The sequence below is a fragment of the Gouania willdenowi genome, chromosome 11, assembly GCF_900634775.1.
Source record: "Gouania willdenowi chromosome 11, fGouWil2.1, whole genome shotgun sequence".
NCBI classification, from domain to species: Eukaryota; Metazoa; Chordata; class Actinopteri; order Blenniiformes; family Gobiesocidae; genus Gouania; species Gouania willdenowi.
The window spans coordinates 1721832-1743509 of NC_041054.1; the positions used below are offsets into that span (position 1 = coordinate 1721832).

The 21678-nt window shown below is 37.9% G+C and overlaps 2 protein-coding genes across 2 annotated transcripts in view; both read left to right on the forward strand.

The window, feature by feature from the left end:
• Nucleotides 1–3927, forward strand: part of macf1a (microtubule actin crosslinking factor 1a) — a 229607-nt gene extending 225680 nt beyond the window's left edge. The window contains exons 106-108 of the mRNA XM_028461883.1: nt 1118–1240; nt 1724–1832; nt 2834–3927. Coding sequence (XP_028317684.1) covers nt 1118–1240; nt 1724–1832; nt 2834–3081 — 480 coding nt within the window. The 3' untranslated portion in view covers nt 3082–3927. The remainder of the gene's footprint in view (nt 1–1117; nt 1241–1723; nt 1833–2833) is intronic.
• A 5876-nt stretch (nt 3928–9803) lies between these two features.
• bmp8a (bone morphogenetic protein 8a) overlaps nt 9804–21678 on the forward strand; it is a 28951-nt gene continuing 17076 nt past the window's right edge. The window contains exons 1-4 of the mRNA XM_028461059.1: nt 9804–11095; nt 17739–17931; nt 18267–18415; nt 18509–18688. Coding sequence (XP_028316860.1) covers nt 10594–11095; nt 17739–17931; nt 18267–18415; nt 18509–18688 — 1024 coding nt within the window. The 5' untranslated portion in view covers nt 9804–10593. The remainder of the gene's footprint in view (nt 11096–17738; nt 17932–18266; nt 18416–18508; nt 18689–21678) is intronic.

A 21678-nucleotide genomic window follows, 5' to 3' on the forward strand; every position in this document is an offset into this window, starting at 1 on the left:
TAGATTCCTGTTGTTTCTTGTAAGGGAATCAATTATAAATTAATTATGGACATAAACAAGTTAAATATATTCACATTTTGTGAAGAAAAAAGGCAAAGGGATGACTGGCTGCTCAAAGTGTTCACATTTGAGCAGTTTCGGGTGCTATTGGAAAAACGGAGAAGAAATGTGTCAAAAAATGGGAAAACAGGCACTCCAAAATGTAAAAAAAATCTAAATGAGGAAAAAGAGTCTAAAAAGCCTTTATGATAATGGCCTAATCATTAAAAAGCCAACATGTTTCGACCAAGCATGGTCTTCGTCAGGGCTAAAAAACATTTGTGATTGTTGTCACACCTAGGCCGATTAAAAGTAGTCATATGAAGATGTGTATTATTAAAATAATACAATATTAATGTAAAAAATGAAGTGCAATCATGATCTGTTCAGGTTAAATGAGCAGTGGTTGAACCTGATACTTTTTGTTTTAATATAATGGTGTAATATAATAAGTGTGAGACTTCTGCAGAGCTAATGCTAACGCTACATGTGCTGCTGCTGCATTAAAAACGCTTTTAAATTTCATCCATATTAACTCTGCTGTATCGATACAATTGATTGATTACCTTTTAGATTGATTAAAGTCATCAGGAAGGCCAACTTGCCGAGCACAGATTGATGTAGTTGGATCATCACAATATAAATCGGTCTAATGGATGAATCATTACACCCTTAATAATTTTGGTTTCTCCTGAATCACGACGCTGTTTGCAGCTTTTTGTTGTGTAACTGTCATGTTGTCGTGTAATAACTGTGTGAAAGCCTTGCTGTTAGTGTAATTTTATTTTGGCTCATTGTTGACTTGTTGCCATCCTCCTGATGTGAACGTTTCACTGCACCCCTTAACTGTGCGTTTTGTTTTTGTTTGTTCTTTTTTGTGCTTTCAACCTTCATTCCTGTCACTCAAACCTCTTCCAACTCATCTTTAAAACGCCCTTTTCTGCGCTTTATTCAATAAATAAATGTTTGGATTTGGATTACACACCAAACTTCGCCCTTCCTCCCTCCATAACTCACTCTGGCTCCACGCCGCTACACTCCTTCCTTCCCTCCTACCTTCCTTCCTTGCTTCCATCAGTCCTCGCACACTCACTCCCGTGACTATGACAAGCCCTGGCTGGCACACAGTAAAACTCCGACGCCAACCAAGTGCCACTGCTGCTCAGACGCGGGCCACAGCCTCGGCGCTCCTGGGCACGAGGTAAACGCACTCTTCAACCCTGACCCCCGCCTCCCTTACCCCCACTGAGCGCTAACGCACTAACACACACCCTGAGAGCACATGTGACACATGACATGGCGGCGGTAATGTGATCAGGTACGCCAGTCTGTGAGGTGGAAACCAGCACTGTTTACCAACTGTTGGTGATGAAACTGGAAAAATGTGAATGTTTTCAATGAAAATGACTAAAAACCCACTAGTTCATTCAGAAAAAAACAGCCGTTCTGGAAGATGAATTGTGTAGCCCCTCCCCCCCAGGTAAAAGTTGAAAAACACAACTTTTCCACAATCCTACTTTTCATTTTGAATTTATTTTAAGCATTTATTCATTAACCATTTGAATGTAAAAGTCATTGTGCTCCTGTGAATGTTTGCTGGGTAGTAAATATGAACATGTTAAAGTTGTACTCGCCTCTGACTAATGTAACGTAGAGATCTGATGAGTCATGTGTGCACCTGTAGGGGGCGACGTCAGGCTCAAAACTGAAGCGACCAACATTCCACTCGAGTCGAGGCTCACTGACGGGTGAGAACGGAGGAACGACGAACTCCAGCAAACCATCACGGACCGGTGAGAGTGAGGAAACGGAGTATTCCAAACTACACATGCACTGCACACAGAGAAATATCTACCTAATATGTATCGCATGGATAAATTTAACGAGAAGTGGAGTACGCGTACCTTTCAATCCATTTGTTGACTTTGAAGTTGGCTTGCTCTTGTGCACTCCTAGAAAATATTTCCTTGATGTTTAGGAGTGTGAGAATTACTTTTTTATTTAGTTTTTTTGCAAATCTTTCCTCAAGCGTGTATGAAACAAAACTTTCCCACAAAGTTGGAGGTGTGATACTGGTTTAAATGTCTTTATAATTAAAGGAGCCAAAACCAACATCTGAAAAACAATGCATTAAAACTAGTACTTGAAACTGTCAATTTTTCAACGAAATTATGATTTCAGACAACGTGATCATGTGACGCCAAAGCTGCATTTTTTTGCAGAGCTCCTTCCTGACTACTCCAGGATCCGTTTTACACGTACATTCTTTTTCCGTCTCCTTACCGTCATCTCAAGCTCACCAATCAGAGACGGCATGCTAGTCATGGATAGGTCACGCCAACCAATCAGTGTTGTAACGATTAAAATAATTATTGAATTCAGTTTTTCTTATTACTTTTTTGCATTTTACTCTAAGTTTTTTTTTGCACTACTTATTTTTTAAGTTAAGATTCAAAGATGGCTCTTTTAGTTCTTCAGTTGTCATTACTGTTGTTGGTCAAGGACTTTAAAGAATGTACAGTATGCGTGTTTTGTGTTAATAAAGTTTTCAGTTTTCATTCTTGCATTAGAGTAGAGCTTTTAATGTTTTGATGGTATGATGTAATTTTCTGTCATGTTTGTAACTGTTACTGCACAATGTGAATATCGCACTGAAGCTTTATCTGTAGAAAATCGTAAATTAAATTGAAATTGCAATATCTGCCAGAATTATCGCAATCAGATCTTTTCCTAAAATAGTTAGAACATAAGTAATATCAGCTCTAATTCGTTTTCTTTCATTTTCTGTTTTCAGATCCAAAGCGAGCCGCTTCCACAGCCAGCGGTCCGACCAGTCGAGCCGGCAGTCGAGCAGGAAGTCGAGCCAGTAGTCGCCGTGGCAGTGACGCTTCCGATGCGTCGGAGCTCCAGGACGCTCGCTCCGTCTGCTCCGACACATCGGATACGCCGAGACGGCCCAGCGGGGGGTCCAAACCTTCCAAGATTCCCACCATTTCCAAAAAGACACCCAGCCCAAAGAATCCGGGGTCAGCGAAAAAATAATCGGCAGCGTCACTCTCCTTTTTACGGAGGGCAAGTTGCTGTGAATGGCCAGCAATCGGAGCGTCCATCCACAGGGCTCGGCTAGATTTAGTGCACTATGACTGATATCTTCCAGGGGAAATTAAAACACGTCCCTCTCACCCTTTTCCTGGGTGGAAAAAAAAACAAACGGCTGCACAAATAGAAAAACCAGAGTCTGCGTTGATTCTGCGTTGACGTTCGCGTTCGTAGAAGCGACCTCACTTTGCCACTCAGTCTTCTACTTCCTCTTTCAGACATTTCACGCCTGCTGCAGGGAACCACACATGGACTGACTCGACGTTTTTGTTGCCTTATTTTGTGTTACACACTGACCACGCAAAATGTGTGGAGGCGTGGTGTGGAGTGAGTCACGCCGCCATCGCCACGGCTGCACCAACAAAACACACTAAAAAGAGGGGAGTATTGTGGGTGATTATTTTGGCTTGTGGGCCAAAAAGCCTCGACGAGTTAAGAGAAAATATGCAAAGACTGCCGTGTCGCTTCCCAAAAAGTCACTTCAGCATATCCACAAACGCAGGACTCTCACACTCACACACACACAGCAGTGAGTCCAAATGATTCGACGCACAACTCTCACACAGTGGATAAAATGGACACTTGGGACGAGACTTTGTATCTAACAGCACATTTCTGACAGGATGCGACGTGTAACCTAACCCGATGCTAACGTCCAATAACCAGCATGCACCGTCTCTCCCTCTGCAGTCCAATATCTCTCTCTCACACACACATACACACTTTAGTGTGTGATATGTGTCTTTGTTACAGGATTTACTAAAGGTCATTGACTTGAGTCACTGTATGTTGATTTGCGAATGTGTTTTTTTTTTTTGTTATTTCTGGTTAATTTATAATCCAGTTGTACTTTTGTTATCTAGCCTGAAAGAAAAGACAGATCTATTTATTTTTCAGTTTCATGTCACGTCGACGGTGGCGAAGAGCGGGTTAGTATTATGGATTGCGTATCTGTGATTTTTTTTGTAACGAGCGTTCACTCCTCTTCGGACATGAATTGTGTGTAAAGCGTGTTTGTAACATTACATCGTTCACTAGGTCACTGACTAGTGGCAGCCTTGTTCGTCTCTTTAATGACAATGACTTGTGTTTCCTGACTACGACCAAAGGGGTTTGCCCTTAATGTTTAAAGAGAGAGAGATAACTACAAATATGAATGACAGGAGAACCAGCGTCTCTTCTTCTACTTCTAGGCTATTTTCAAATGCCTCGCCATTGGCAGGGCCCGAGTTGTCCGTGTGCGATGTAGTCCATCAAACTGATGAAATGTAAGCAAGATAGACGGATGGAAGGTGATTTTTATTTATTTATTGTCTCTATAAAAAGTGCAGGGGATTCAGGACCCGGGATACGAGTTTGCCGCCTTTTGATGCTGTGCTATGATAAGATCATTGGGGGGGGGGGGGGGGGGGGGGGGGGGGTTACCAGGAGTCAATTGTGTAAAAATGAAACAAAAAAAAAAAAAAACTAAAATTATAAACCATTTTGTTCTGTTTTTGTATTAAAAATATGCTTGCAGTAAAAAAAAAACTACTTTGTCTTTGTCATGTTCTGCATCATCACACTTTCTTTTCTTTTTTCTGATCAAATCATCAAAACTTTCCTATTTCAAGATGTTTCACATCTTTGCTGAAGATCCACAGTGTATAAGGATGATTTAAAAGTGTAAAGTTAATCATTAGAATTAAACAAACACTAACTTTTATGCACGTACTGTTTTAGTAACTCATACTGTAGAAGTTGAATTTCCTTTATACAAGTTTAAAGCTTGTATTTCACTAATAATTTCAGAAATTGCTTTTTTTTTCTTTTCTGACATAATAGCTTAAGGTTTCATTTATTCAATGTCAACTTTATTTATATTCACACAACTTTTTTCAGGAAATCTGCCAGTTTTCCTCCGAGGTGTCTGCTGATCGTCCTTATGAGAACTAACACGTATAGAATCGTGATATTTTATCAACCTGTGTGGAGTTTTTAGCAGACAATTATTTAACTGCAAACCTTCCCAGGTAGGTAAATCTCTTGTTCATATATTGTACAGAAATCAATCTACTTGATTATTCTTATTCTTTAAATTAAGCCCAGTTTTTGTGTACCAGATACTATGAACACTCCTGCGTTTTCATAAGTTTACCAGTTATTAATTGACATAAGGAAATTTAACATTTCTAAATCAAACTACAGAAACAGTGACATCTTTTGAATGGGAAACTTTTGAATCGTTCGTCTAGTTCTATTAAAAATAACAATTGTAGCTAATGTCAAATTAAATATTCTCTTTTTATTGTTAATGAAAGATGTTGGACCATTGTCCCACAGATTGGGTTCAATGTTGTAAATTCACAAATTTTCTTCCTAAATGAAGAGACCTGTGATTATAAGAAAAGTCAACATCATGCAGAAAATGGACAGATTAAAAAGACTAAACATGTATACACAGAATGCTTTGTTTACTCAATGGATAAGCAGAAGAGAGCAGCATTCAGTTTACAGAAAGCATTTGTTAAGAGAAGGCTCAGCTCACATCTCTGACAAAATGGTTAAAAAATGGGGGGGGGGGGGGGTCTCCGGTTGTGCTGCTCGGCGTGTCCCTGGGGCCCGCTCTGCACTATCTACCCTCTCCGGTGGCCATGCGGACGGGCTGGGCTCATACCAGACAGGCCTCCTACATGGACACTTCATGTCACTCACTCCCAGCTGGTCTGGCTCACCCACTTGGGAGGGGGGAGGGGGGGCAGGATGCTGGCGGGGGGCCTTGGGGTTGGGGGTCGGTGGCAGGATGCAGTGGGTGCTTGGTGCTTCCTCGGATGTGTGTGTGTGGGGGCGGTGGCTGCCTCTCGGCATGGGATCTTGGGGGCGTCTGGGGGGCTCCTTGGCCCCGGCTCTTTCTGCTGGCCTGGCTGCATCTGCGGGCCAGGGGCAGTTCCTGGGTTTGCAGTAGCGGTTTTTGCACATATACTGGTATACGATGCACTGGCACGCCTTGGGATGTGGCATAAATACTGGGCTTAACTTTAGACACGTTAATCCCAAATACCTGCTTTAGGTATTACCACTCATTCCCCCTGTCCACAGCCACCACCATTATAGCTAAGCTTCATACTTGTCACTATACTGGCTTGATTACACAACATAAGCACAATATGTTCTACAACTTCACATCTCACCCTCACTGTAAAACAATCTATTCTTCCCCACCCTTTCTATTTCCTACCTTGAGTCTCTCCTCCCTGCTCCCTTTCCCCTCCACCTAGGTGTAACACTGCTCTCCCTTTTTACATCCTCCCAATAATAAAATACTTCTTACCCTTCCTTAGGGAGGGCTGGTGATGGTCACAATTAAGCAATAAAATAAATCAATTTATTTTATTGCAATAACAAAACATGCATTGCTGTCTCACAATGATTGCACTTTTTGTAGTGTTGACCTTTGACAGCATGTGCAGACAAGTAAAAAATAAAAAGAAATAATATATTACTCAAGCACTCAGAGCCACCAATAACTTAAGTAGTTTGAGCTGCTGGATCAACATCAAACATATTAAATTCCTACTTTTCAGCTGTGTATTCGTCCACCTGCTCATTTCTGTGTTATTTTATTGGCCCTCCCAGTGGTTGTATTATTATGGCCGACTGATGTATCTCATGCTTCCTCAGCAGAACACATGCTCAAAGACAGGGACCGGGCATTTCTGGATAATGATCCATTGAGCAGAGGCACACCCAACAGGATCTTCACTCGTGTGCACAGCAGAGGTAAACATGGGGATGATGGTGAAGTTCACAACATTTGCGACTCTTTCTGTCTTGCTCAAAGATGGCGAGACTGGCTTTAGTTTGTTTGGTTAAATAACATCGAGTTGGAGGATTTGAAAATAACTTGTTTATTTGGTGTTTCCGGAGTTCACCCTCAGCAGCTGTGCACACTCACCGTCCTTTCATTGCAGCTCTTTCTCTAAAGACGATACTTACTCTGTTCTGTACTTGTAGGAAGTTACTTTATAAAATTTAGGTTGGCTTTAAATTTGGTTTCCTCCTATTATTCTTTCACACCTTCTTTCTCCACGCAGGTTATTTCACCTTCTTCCATCCTTTTTCTTTCTTCCACCTCTTCTCCCAAAACCTTGAGAAGTGACAGATGTCCGAGAAAAGAAAAACAAACTGGGCAGAGTTCATTCCTGGCATCTGGGACTCGCCCTTTAGGGCCAGGACAGAAAAGTCGGCGGTCACCTCGGTTTGGTCAGTGTTATTCAAGCATTTCAAAGTGACCACAAGTACAGGGATGCTTTGAAGGAATGAGTGCTCAAACACAAACTGGCACAGCGCTGAGTTGAGCTTCACAACTCAGTGTAGTCACTTCTTCCCTTTGAAGCCTTTAACCAATAAGGAAGTAAGATTCCTTAACGAACTAACTTTGTGACCATAAAACATTTTGACATCTTTAAGAGGAGAAAAAAAAAACTGATTAAAGACATGTTAAGAGAATATCACATGAATGCACTTTAGATGATCGCTCTAAAGATGAAGAATAAAACTTTTAGCCTCAAACACACATCCCTTTATATGTCGATGTCGCCATTTTGGAGATTTCCGCCAATCAGTGTTCATAAATATGTCTTTCTTCAGAAAACCAGGAACATTACGGAGGTTGGATTCTGGCGTTGCATTTATCAGGGAAGGAAAATTGGGACTTGTCAGTGGGTGCAGCATTTGGATGCCACTATTGGCGGCATCCTAAGGTTTAGAACTCCACTTCCCAGAGTGCACCTGTAGGATAAAAAAGGCTGCTTGTCCCCTGATCAGTCTTGATCACTGAGTTAGAGCATCTGAGAGGGACTCTGAGAAGCTCAGTCATTTAAACGAATAGTCCCTAATTTTGTTTCCTATCCACTTTTCCTTAACCCCGTGGATGACATCACGAGGTTAACGAAAGGTGTTAGGAGAGGAGTAAGGAAAAGGCCATCACGTTTGTTTTGACAATCAGATGCACTTCCTCTAGGTGACGTAATAATCCGACGGCTGCAAAGGTTAGTAACATCTGCCATGGTGGAAAAACTACACATTTCCGAAAATGGTCTACCAGGCTACGAGTCTACCAGGCTTCGAGGAACAAAAGGTAAACTAAAAGAACGTCACATTGAATGGTTGCTCACCCTCACCTTCCACTCAGAAATATTATTTATCTTGAATAAAACATCATGTGGCTAAAAATGTCTCAGATCACTTTTTCTTGAACCACAGAGTGTCTGTTTTATGTCAGTTATAATCTGATAATGTGTTATATATAATAAGATATGGATTTTAGATTGTTTATTTAAAGTTGTTTGCATTGGTAATTTACATGATCTCTGTCGGTCATCGTGAGTTTCCGTGAGCGCTCGGGTGTGCGTTTTCCTTTAAATGTGGTCACCACAAGAAATTGTGGGTCAACATTATCTCGTCTCTTTTGGTAAAGGATACATCAGTGTTTCCTAGGCTAAAGGAGGTTATAAAAGAAGCATTGAAGCTCTTTTCCTGAGCTTAAAGAGAACTTGGACACTCTTTATAATCACCACTTAAACACTTCCAGGGGTGAAGGAACAGTGGATAGGAAAGGAGATAGGAGGGACTATTCTGACGCAGCCTAAGTTCATTAATGGTCAGTGAAATCTTTATTTATTGTCATGGTCTTTGAAACTCTGCTTAATATGAAAGGTTGTTTAAGTTATTTAACTAAATGGCAGATTAGAAATGTAACATTGTGACACTGATTTAAGTTAAATGAGCTTGCAATAAGGCAACATTTGATTTAGAGTTTAGAATATCAAAAAAAGAGAAACCAACTAACAAAGCCAAAAGAAAAATAAAAGTGATTTCAGTTGGTAATTTGAATTGTCCTCGTGTCCTTTGGAGGTTGAACAAGAGGTGGACTCAACACAACCATTTTCTCGCTGACTTAAAGCTGCAGTATGCAGAACTGTGAGACTGAAATGGAATCAACCACACTGACCTCTGTGGAATCTGTTCTATCCAAATATGTTTGGGACTTCTCCACATCGAGCTTCCTTTTTTTTTTGCTTTTCCGCGTAATTGTTGTGCCTAACTTTCCTTGCTGGAACGTGCGCCATTAAACTTTTTCTACCTGCAAGACGTGAACGCACAACACTTTAGTCAAGCAGCCAATAGTAACCCCAAAACAGCTCATGGAGTGCTCTTTTTGTAAAAAGATCCCCGATTGGCTGAAAAGGAGGGTCACGCTGCTAGATTTCTAAAGCTCAAATACAGAGCCAAGAGAAAGAGCAGAGGTCCAGTCCTCTCAGAACACTTTGAAGTACAAGGCTCAAAGGTTAGGATGGATTTTTGACCAAATGATGCCAAAAAAACCTACATACTGCAGCTTTAACAAAGCAACCCGATTCACCAGATTCTTTGTTACTCTTTCTTTGGACTCGAGGAGAGATCGGGGCCGCCTGGTAACACATAGAAACACAAAGGCAAAGTGGCTTTAAATGTTCTTCCCGCCAATCTGCCTTATGTTCCCCACTGCATGGCAATGAAAGGAGGCAGTCATGAGAGGATGAAATGATGGAAGGGTGGAGGTACACAGAGGTGGAGCATGAAGTCTCAGAGACCACTGGGAGGGGTGAGGCTGAGATCTGAGCATAGACGTTTAAAGACTTGAAAGAGGAAGAGAGGCAGAGGCAGGAAGGGAAACTCCCTCCTGGTGAAGCTGATTTTCAGGCCGTATTTTGTGACAGAGCAGAAGAAGCCGTGCACCTCTCCACAGGATCTACGAACAGGAAGCAATTATCACTTTTAAAAAATTGGATTTGGACATCTGGAAACCCAGAAGAGTGTGGCAGGAAGTGACCTCGGGTGGATAAATACTCAAAGATGAGTGGATAAAAGCTTCCAGCAACTGGTTTTTGTGAGGTGTCCAGTTGACTCACTGCAGGTGTCAACTTCTTTATTTCTTTGTGTTCTGATAAAGAGAAGAAGAAACTAATGAGTGCTCTCAAATTTCGCTCTAATCTCTGAAACTGCTTTCCATCCTGCCAGTTTAGGACTTCAAAGCATGGAATGATCCTTCATTGTTGCTTTTACCCAAAACAATGAGGAGCAGCTTGTAATTATGCTCTCCTCATATTATCTGCTTCTTCTTCTGCAGCTGCATGACTGAGAGCTTAGGTAGGTCAGAGTGGATGAAAGACTGCTTCGTCCTCTTTGAGATAAAAAAAAAAAAGAGGTAGGAAAGAAAGAGAGGAAGAGATAAAGTGAAGCAGTAAACAGCTTCTGTCCTGAGGCCGCATCCTCAAAACACATCAGGCAGATATCAGCACACTCATTATCTGGAGTGACTCTGAAACAGCTGGTTCTACGAAACCACAGGAAACAGGATTCAAAGACCGTCTTCAGGAAACCTCTCTGAAGAACTTTGACTTCAGGGGGAGAACAAACAAACCAACTCCTGACATGGACTCACATTCCTCCCACAGACTCTTGTGTCTCTGCAGTAAAATGACGGAGCAGGACAGTAGCGGCAGGTTGCATCAGACCAGGTCCAGCTCCAGGACCCTGTTCCTCCTGCCCCTGGTCCTCCTTCTCTCCTTCTTGTTGTGGAACCAGCAGGCCGAGGCCGTGGTCCACTCCAGCTTCCGGCGCCTGAGCGGACGCGAGAAGAAGGAAATGCAGAAGGAGATCCTGACCATCCTGGGTCTGCCGGGCCGACCACGACCCCACCCGCCTCTGAGGCCGCCCTCGTCGGCGCCGCTCTTCATGCTGGACCTGTACCACTCCATGTCGGCCGATGGGGATGACGAAGGGAACGAGATAATCCTGAGCGGGCCGGGCATGGGGAGGTTCGGCGGTGCGGCGCAAGTCAACTACGCAGCTTTGCCGACCCTGAGCACGCACACGCCCCCGCTGGGGACGGTGGTCAGCGAGGCGGACACGGTGATGAGCTTTGTTAACCTGGGTGAGTCACAGCAGCTTCAGGGTTTAAAACTGAAGATGAAGAAAACTGCTCTATGATTAGTCGCTAGATGTCTTAGCTCGGCCAAATTATAGAGCACAGCTAGTGGAAGCTAAGGATTACAGTTTAATGTAGTTTAACGCTGACTGTCTCTGACCACACAGCTTCAGATCCAGGGACGCCACGCAGAGACTTCTGAAGGGGCGAGTGCACCATGTGGTGGCCTTGTGTCTTATTTGTAACATTAAAGAGAAGATTAGAAAAGACTAAAACAGGCAAATGGTTGCAGTCTTTATGTGTGAGCCACAGAGCAGTGGTTCCCAACCTTTTTATCCCGCAACCTCCAAAATAAAGGTTCCAGAGACCAGGGAGCCCCACTGTAACTGAAGGTGGTTGAACACAGACATGGACATTGAAGAACAGTCATGTGGAGATAGGACCATCTATAACAAAGGGGTCCATCCATAAAGTCAGCAAATGATGGTCCATTGTTCTATGAATCTGTGATAACCTCATTTATTTATTCATCTGAATAATATCCACTGTTATCCAGGAAGTTTATTATTATTTGAGGCATAGTATGTAGTCATCTTAAAGATGTAAATCCATTTTTTAATCAGAAATAAAATTGACTAAAAATGGTGGTGAAATGGGACTTTAAAAACCACGGAAATTGGTTAAAAGTTGCAAATAACAGTGGGCAAAAATGGATAATGTAATTTAAAAAGTAGGAACAATTAGTTTAAACTGACAAATAATAAGTTTAAATAAATTGGCAAAAATAAGCATGAAATATGGTGAAAAGAGGTTAAAAGTGAGAATAATGGGGTCATCATATACGACATAGGGTTTATAAATGCTGAAAATGTGTTGAAAGTGTAAAAAAATTGCAGAAAAGGCATCAAAATTTGATGAAGAAGTGGCAGAAATGGGAGTAATGTAGCAAAAATGCATTAAAAGGAGCAAAAATATGGCATGAAAAAGTGATTAAAATAGGTTAAAATGTAGTAAGTTTGGTGTAGATGCAGGTAAAGGTTAAAAAAATAAGCAAAAATGGGCTCAAAAGTGCAGTGCATACATGCATTAAATAGCTTGATTGTCAATCACCTTATCCGCACCAGCTGACACTTATTGATCATTTTATTGAGATGAGAAAGTGTACTGTACCTAATTTATTTTTATCAGAGTAATCAGGAAATAGGTTTTAATGCTTGTTTATCTGCTCTGTCAGTGCATATCTATACTTACTCAAGCATTTTAGTCCAAAGTAAATAATAAAAAACATGATAGTATACACCAAGCAAAAAGGCGTTTCTAAATCAATGTTTTCAAAATATCCAGTATCATTTGGTGCATATCCAGTATCATTTGGTGCATGTTTTTCACTTACCTTTGGAGTACACAGGAACGACGATGTTGATGAAGATTTCCTTGCATTGGCCTTGTTTATCAGAATACCGAAGCTGAAACAAAGATAAAATAGTACAGGAACTGTTTTTGTAGCAAAATGCCTGAAGTATTTTATTGTATTCATATTTATATATATATACATATATTTATTGATACACATAAATATTTTCTTGAAAAAAAGGGGGGAAGAAAAGACTCTCTGGTATGTGTTGATGTGTCAGGTCAGGATTTCAACAAATATGTAAAATATATTGTATAGGTAAAATAAAACTGAATAGAATAAAACATTAAATTAAATACTAAACTTTACAGTTGGTTAAATATGTTGTGCATTTGTAGATTAGCTGTGATCTGTATGTTATATTGCACACATGAAACACTTACATTCATAAAAGACTTAAAGGTTATAGACTAAAAGATTAAAATCCTCCGTTGTTTAAGTATAAGTTTAAATTATCTATAGGTAATTTGACAAGATGGTTTACATTAGATCATTAGAAGACGTCTGCAGCCCATAAGATGCAAGAGGACTTTTTTTCTTTCTTTTAGACTTCCAGAATAAAGTCATAATATTACAAGAGTAAATGTGTAAAATAACAAGAATAAACTTGTAATATTACAAAACTGAAGTCTTAATAATATTACAATTAATTCATATTATGAGAATAGTCATATTACAAAAGTAAATGTGTAATATGACAAACATTGTTTTGTATTATTAAATCATAAAATCATAATGATGTAAAATTGCGACTTTTTTATTCTAGTGTTGACTTTTTTCTTGTGCCAACAGGACTTTATTCTCATAACATTACAACTTTCTTTCCTCATTAATTTAGACTTAATAAATTTTAAAAAAAAGTGTATGTAAATGACTTTTCATTAAAAAATAAATAAATAAATAAACCTTGGACACGAAAAGTGCTGAAGATGTACAAAACACACCGGAAGTGCTTTTAAAACGATTACTGTACACTTCTAATTAAAGGCTATATCATATGTGCTAGCTGTTAGCTTGAAATGCTTAACATATCAAAAGTGTCCATTAGCTTACCTTTCAATGCCCTCACTCCACCTTAAAGTAAACTTTAAGATGTTAGCCCACACTTCCTGGTTGATTTATTTATTTTCATACTCTAAAATCATTAAAAAAAAATATGTAAGAATATTAATAAATCAGCCGTTAATCTTCTGGGCGGTGACAGGTGTTGTTCATCGTGACAACGAAATAAGCCAATCAAATCGAAACAAATAGTTTGGCCCATTTTACGGATGTTTAACCACAATAAAACACGTTTAAATAATGTATTTACCAGAATAAAAAAAATTGCCCTCAAAATTATTCTTTTTTAAAATGAATGAAATAGTTTGGCTATCGTAAAACTCTGGTTTTATCTTTTATTATGATAAGGATTGGTCATCTTATAACCCCCCCCCCCATACGTGAAAGATGGTTCGTCCCTCAAAAGGAAACTTTAAAATATGAAGAGAAAACACCAGTAAACACGACATTATTTTGGATATTTTAAACATTTACAAAAATAAATATTTATGAGTAAAGAAATTGTTTTGTGGAAGAAAATCTCACCTTCACTAAAATTTTGTTTGCCTGTGTTAAGATTTGGTTTTCTTGTTTTTCTAAATACACATTGATTATTTTTAATTGATTTTAAGTCTAACTTTAGTATGTATTTTTAGTTTAACTTCATATGGGCGAAAGCAATTGCTTTTAGATCATGTGTGTCAAACTCAAGGCCTGGGGACCAAATCAGGCCCTTTAAAACTTGCCAATTCGGCCCGCAAGAAAAATAAAAATGACAGCAAAAACAATAATCATTGTGAAAATCACCAACTAATTCACTTGCAAATATTTCAGTCCCTCCAAATACACAATTTCAATGAAATTGTGCATTTTTTTTAGGGCTCACAGTTTAATTTTCATTTTAATCTTCAAATTGTTGTTAGCGCATTTTTCCGAAATCTGACAATTTTCCTGAAATTGTCCCCTCAAATTTCCCCAAATTAAATAAAAATTGGTCACATAATCTATGAAATGTAGGATTTTGCAGGGACTAGGCCATTTCCCCCTGGGATTAATAAAGGAATTCTGATTCTGATTCTGGACTGATATCTGTCACTTATTACTTAGATATTATCGGTATCTAAGTTACAAACTTTAAATACTATTAAAGTGGAATTGCAAACTAGGGCACAGGAATGATAACATAGCTCTTTTTACCGCCTATATTTTGCGGCCTACTTGAGATTAAACAGGTCTTTGGCCCCTGAATTAAAATGAGTATGTTTTAGACACTTTTACTGCATTCTTGCAGAAAAGAAGGCTTTTCATTATTACAAATTTTTAAATTATCTTCACAATATAAAAAAAAAAATCAAGACCATAGGCCAACAAGGTATCACTGAATAAATAAATACAGTGGTGCATGTAAACAGGGACAATACATAAGAAATAAAACTGGTAAAAACATTAGATATAAACAAGTAAAATATATGAAATCAGATTAAAAGATGTGAAAGCATTTGCAGTCATATATAAACAAAAATGTCACAAAATACAGAGTTTTATCTTTAAAATGTGTTACTTTAGAAAGCACTGACTCCTTTCTTTGTTCTGAATTTTTAATAAACCTGTAAAGAACGTTAAACGATGGAGTCTCTCCTTCGCTCTCCAAGGACTAGTAAACACACACCCTGAAATTCATCAGTTAACGCTGCAGAATTCCGTCCTTTGATCGCCCACGTTTTGTAAACAGAGGTGGGCAGTAATGTTTGGGGACCCAACGTGCACAACCGTGGGTCACCATTTAAACAAAAAAGCACATTCAATAAAATAATTTAGGTTATTTGTAGCTGCTGTCATGTTTGGTTTTGAGCTTTTTTGGTGTTTTGTTGTCTTACTCTTTCAAAAAAAAAAAAAAAAAGACAAAAACAATGCAACCCACCAGTGGACAAATTAGGAATAGGAATGAGTTTTATGTAATTTATGTAACAAAACCAGTTACTCCTACTTGCAATTCAGTGAGTCTAATAACCTAACGTACATGGTTTTGGATGAACTGCAATGAAACCTTAAAGAAACATTTTCTTTTAAGTTTTATGGCAGTTTTTGCCTATTTTATTTACCTAATTGTGACTGGTTTATTTTTGGCAAATAGGTTGGAATTTTGATTATGTATTTAAGCGTCATTTGCACTGATAATAACTAAGCAGTCACTGTTCGTTTTAAGCTTTTTTGTTTTGTTTTTGTTTGTTTTTTTTTTTTTTACTGGATTTTATCTGAATTCACACCTTTTTCCTATTGTTCTTGAGATACATAATTCATAGTTTCATCTGAATTTAATTTCTAATAGAATTAGACAAAATTATCTTCCATTAGACTATGTTGTTTCTGGTTTATTTTCAGCTTTCGGCCTCAATTGGTCTGTTTTTTGACTGGAATTCTCATGTTTTCTGTTTTCTTTTTGTTTGTTTTTTAAAGCTTTAAGACAGTTTAAACAGTTTTTTTGGACTCGGACTAGTTCCAAACTAGTTTTCAGCAGGTTTTTCTTGTCATTTTATGGCCTAAAGATTCACCTGGATTCTCACCCTTTAATCAAGTGTAATTTGTTCTCCGCTGATTTGTATCTTTCATGCATGTTTTTGGATTGTCTGAGGGAACCAGAAAACCCAGAGAAAATACACAAAAGCACAGGGAGAACCTGCAAACTCCACACATAAAGGACCCAACTGTCCATCTCGGCGTTCCCACTGAAAGGATTAAAGAAATAAATAAAATCAACCTGATGAGGTGTGGTTAGCACGTCTGCGTCACAAGACTAGGGACCTTTATGTGTGGAGTTTGCATGTTCTCCAAGTGCTTGCATGGGTTTTCTCTTTGTTCTAAAGCCAGCAGACCGCCACAATAAAAGAGGAGATCGGGCTATTTTATTTTATGTCATTTTACAAGCAGTGAATCATGAATGCATGAATAACGATGCACTATGTTTGTTCTTCCTCCTGTATGATCCATGTAGTTGGAGTGAAAAAAGAGCAGGGATGTGTGTGTTCCTGAAGAGAAACAGCTGCTGAGGATTAAAGTCACACACACACACACACACAGAGAGAGAGGAAAGAAAACCAGCAAGCGCTCCAAAGAGATGAAAATACTGCTGCGGACAGAGAGACTAAAAATACAGACAGGACTGTAATTAGTGGTGTGTGTGTGCTGGGCTGCTGCTGTGGTTCAGGGCACTAAGTGTCTCTAATTAGTGCGTGCGTGTGTGTGTGTGTGTGTGTGTGTGGGCCCACCTCCACATTTACATATAGAACAGACAGCAACTGGCACTAATTTTGTGCAGCCCCCAAAAGTAAAAATTCAAAAATATACAAAAAATAACACGAAAAACACAAAAAAAAAAAAAAAAAACATACACAAAGTGAAAGAGAAATATATAAAATAACAATAAAAATACACAAAACGACTCCAAGAATGCACAAAAATACTTAAAATGACTCAAAAAAATAAAATAAAAAAAACACACGCAAACACAAATATACAAAAGGACAACAAAAAATAAGAAAAATATACAAAACAACATAAAAAAAACTGTAAATTCCTGCAAGAACTCACAAAATGACAGCCAAAAAAACTTAAAATGACTAAAAAACCACACAAAACACACAAAATGACAACAAAACTCTGACTGATTCCAAACTATAGTTTTCAGCAGGGTTTCCTTGTTTTTAATGATGTAAAAATTCACCTGGATCCTCATACTTGCTTTAATCAACACTAATTGGTTTCCTGCTGGTTTGTATTTTACATTTGGATTAGTTTACTCTTTGTTTTGACTGGTTTTGAACTCTGAGTAAAATTTGACTTTCTTTTTTCCATTTAAACTATCAGCTGATGTTTTAAATGTGTTTGTTGTGTTTTTATGGGATGAACTAATGTTTGGTTGATTTTATTTATTTTGCTTATACTGGCTTTGGACTGGTTGCTGTTGTTTGAACTCGATTCATAGTGGACTGGCACTACATAAAACCTTTTGAGACTTTGAATATTAGACAATAAGATGATCAAACTTTGACATGTTTGTTGGCTCTGGTTTGCAAAAAAACTGCTTTATTAATAAAAGGCTGCTTTGTACCACATGTCATTGAAAGACATTAGTGGCTTTTTAAATGAATTTAATATTTGAGTTTAAACTGGTCCTTGATGGTTTATTTCCCACAGTGGAGCAGGAGCGTGACCTCCTGCAGCCTCGGCCCTACTGGAAGGAGTTCCGCTTCGACCTGACCCCTCTCCCTCAGGGTGAGACAGTGACGGCGGCAGAATTTCGGATTTATAAGACGTTGACAATGGGCCAGAGAGCAAACAGGACTCTACACATCTCTGTCTACGAGATCCAGAGAGAGAGCAGACACAGGTGGACTCACTTCTTCTTCACTCTTTAATTTATAGGAGCAGTTTAGCTTCTGACTCAAGCCATTTTTGTTGTCTTTATGAAGCCCTTTTTTGTTTTTGGAGTCATTTTTTATGTCATTTTGTGTCTTTTTGAAGCCATTTTATGTGTTCATTTGTCATTTTGTGTACTATTGTTATTATTTTGTGTTTTTTTAGTCCTTTTATTGTCATTTTGTGTATTTCCGGAGAAAATGTGTGCATTGACTATTAGGAGGATGCACAAGATTTGGCTGAGGGTTGCACATGGCCCCAGTACCACCAGTTGTCTGATCTAAATCATGTTTTCTCTTCCCTCAGAGAACCAGAGCTGGTTCTGCTGGACATGCAGTCGGTGGCTGCAGGACAGGAAGGCTGGTTGGCCTTTGATGTGACGACGGCCTCCAACCACTGGCTGCTCCACCCTCGCAGCAACCTCGGCATCCGCCTCTACGTGGAGACCGAGGAAGGTTAGGAGAATAAAACAATAACATACAGTAGATTGTAGAAAGATTTAGAGCCATGTTCCTGCAGTGTTTTCATTTCCCATGTTTCCCTCTCAGACCGCTCGCTGTCTGCAGGCTGGATTGGCCTGGTAGGTCGCAGAGGACCCCGGTCCAAACAGCCCTTCATGGTGACCTTCTTCAGAGAGAATCAGATTCCCTGTCGTCCACCACGGGCTGTGAAGCCTCACCCCCGCAGGAGGAAACCTAAATATGACCTCCCAGTACCAAGCATCCACAGTAAGACTCATTTGTTTACTTCATTTATTTAGAGATTGTAAATAATTAACATTTATAATGAACAATAGCCTTGATTCATGTTTCAAATTTCAAATTGATGCCTTGCTATAGCCTTACCTCTGATTTTGGGTGATTTTTTGATTTTTGTCAGTTTTTTGCCTTACTGCATTCTTAACCCATTTTAAGTATGTGCACTATATTTGCAGTAGTTTTTAGGGTCTAATGATGGTCCTACCTCAAATTTTTTTTTTTTTTTTTTTAATTTTGGAAAAATATGCCTTACCTCCGATTTTGGGTGATTTTTAAACCTTTGTCATTTTTTGTGCCTTATTGCATTCTTAACCCATTTTAAGTATGTGCACTATATTTGCAGTAGTTTTTGGGGTCTAACGATGCTCCTGACTCAATTTATTTTTATTTATTTATTTATTTATTTTAATTTTTGAAAAATATGCCTTACCTCTGATTTTGGGTGATTTTAGTTTTTTGTCATTTTTTGTGCCATACTGCTTTCTTAGCCCTGTTTAAGTATGTGCATTATATTTGCAGTAGTTTTTAGGGTCTAATGATGGTCCTAACTCAATTTTTTTTTTTCGGAATATTTGAAAAAAAAATGCCTTGTTATAGCCTTACTTTCGATTTTGGGTGATTTTAGTTTTTTGTCATTTTTTGTGCCTTACTGCTGTTTTAGCCCTGTTTAAGTATGTGCATTATGTTTGCAGTAGTTTTTAGGGTCTAATGATGGTCCTAACTCAATTTTTTTTTTTTCAAAATTTTTGAAAAAAAATGCCTTGTTATAGCCTTTCTTTTGATTTTGGGTGATTTTAGTTTTTTGTAATTTTTTGTGCCTTACTGCTGTTTTAGCCCTGTTTAAATATGTGCATTATATTTGCAGTAGTTTTTAGGGTCTAATGATGGTCCTAACTCAATTTTTTTTTTTTCAAAATTTTTGAAAAAAAATGCCTTGTTATAGCCTTACTTTTGATTTTGGGTGATTTTAGTTTTTTGTAATTTTTTGTGCCTTACTGCTGTCTTAGCCCTGTTTAAGTATGTGCATTATATTTGCAGTAGTTTTTAGGGTCTAATGATGGTCCTAACTCAATTTTTTTTTTTCAAAATTTTTGAAAAAAAATGCCTTGCTATAGCCTTACTTTTGATTTTGGGTGATTTTAGTTTTTTGTAATTTTTTGTGCCTTACTGCTGTTTTAGCCCTGTTTAAGTATGTGCATTAAATTTGCAGTAGTTTTTAGGGTCTAATGATGGTCCTAACTCAAATTTTTTTTTCGGAATATTTGAACAAAAAATGCCTTGTTATAGCCTTACTTTTGATTTTGGGTGATTTTAGTTTTTTGTCATTTTTTGTGCCTTACTGCTTTCTTAGCCCTGTTTAAGTATGTGCATTATATTTGCAGTAGTTTTTAGGGTCTAATGATGGTCCTAACTCAATTTTTTTTTTTTCGGAATATTTGAACTAAAAATGCCTTGTTATAGCCTTACTTTTGATTTTGGGTGATTTTAGTTTTTTGTCATTTTTTGTGCCTTACTGCTTCCTTAGCCCTGTTTAAGTATGTGCATTATATTTGCAGTAGTGTTTAGGGTCTAATGATGGTCCTAACTCAATTTTTTTTTTTTCAAAATTTTTGAAAAAAAATGCCTTGTTATAGCCTTACTTTTGATTTTGGGTGATTTTAGTTTTTTTGTCATTTTTTGTGCCTTACTGCTTTCTTAGCCCTGTTTAAGTATGTGCATTATATTTGCAGTAGTTTTTAGGGTCTAATGATGGTCCTAACTCAATTTTTTTTTTTTCAAAATTTTTGAAAAAAAAATGCCTTGTTATAGCCTTACTTTTGATTTTGGGTGATTTTAGTTTTTTGTCATTTTTTGTGCCTTACTGCTTTCTTAGCCCTGTTTAAGTATGTGCATTATATTTGCAGTAGTTTTTAGGGTCTAATGATGGTCCTAACTCAATTTTTTTTTTTTCAAAATTTTTGAAAAAAAAATGCCTTGTTATAGCCTTACTTTTGATTTTGGGTGATTTTAGTTTTTTCATTTTTTGTGCCTTACTGCTTTCTTAGCACCGTTTAAGTATGTGCATTATATTTGCAGTAGTTTTTAGGGTCTAATGATGGTCCTAACTCAATTTTTTTTTTTCAAAATTTTTGAAAAAAAATGCCTTGTTATAGCCTTACTTTTGATTTTGGGTGATTTTAGTTTTTTGTAAATTTTTGTGCCTTACTGCTGTTTTAGCCCTGTTTAAGTATGTGCATTATATTTGCAGTAGTTTTTAGGGTCTAATGATGGTCCTAACTCAATTTTTTTTTTTCAGAATATTTGAACAAAAAATGCCTTGTTATAGCCTTACTTTTGATTTTGGGTGATTTTAGTTTTTTGTCATTTTTTGTGCCTTACTGCTGTCTTAGCCCTGTTTAAGTATGTGCATTATATTTGCAGTAGTTTTTAGGGTCTAATGATGGTCCTAACTCAATTTTTTTTTTTTCAAAATTTTTGAAAAAAAATGCCTTGTTATAGCCTTACTTTTGATTTTGGGTGATTTTAGTTTTTTGTCATTTTTTGTGCCTTACTGCTTTCTTAGCCCTGTTTAAGTATGTGCATTATATTTGCAGTAGTTTTTAGGGTCTAATGATGGTCCTAACTCAATTTTTTTTTTTTCAAAATTTTTGAAAAAAAATGCCTTGTTATAGCCTTACTTTTGATTTTGGGTGTTTTTAGTTTTTTGTCATTTTTTGTGCCTTACTGCTTTCTTAGCCCTGTTTAAGTATGTGCATTATATTTGCAGTAGTTTTTAGGGTCTAATGATGGTCCTAACTCAATTTTTTTTTTTTCAAAATTTTTGAAAAAAAATGCCTTGTTATAGCCTTACTTTTGATTTTGGGTGATTTTAGTTTTTTGTCATTTTTTGTGCCTTACTGCTTTCTTAGCCCTGTTTAAGTATGTGCATTATATTTGCAGTAGTTTTTAGGGTCTAATGA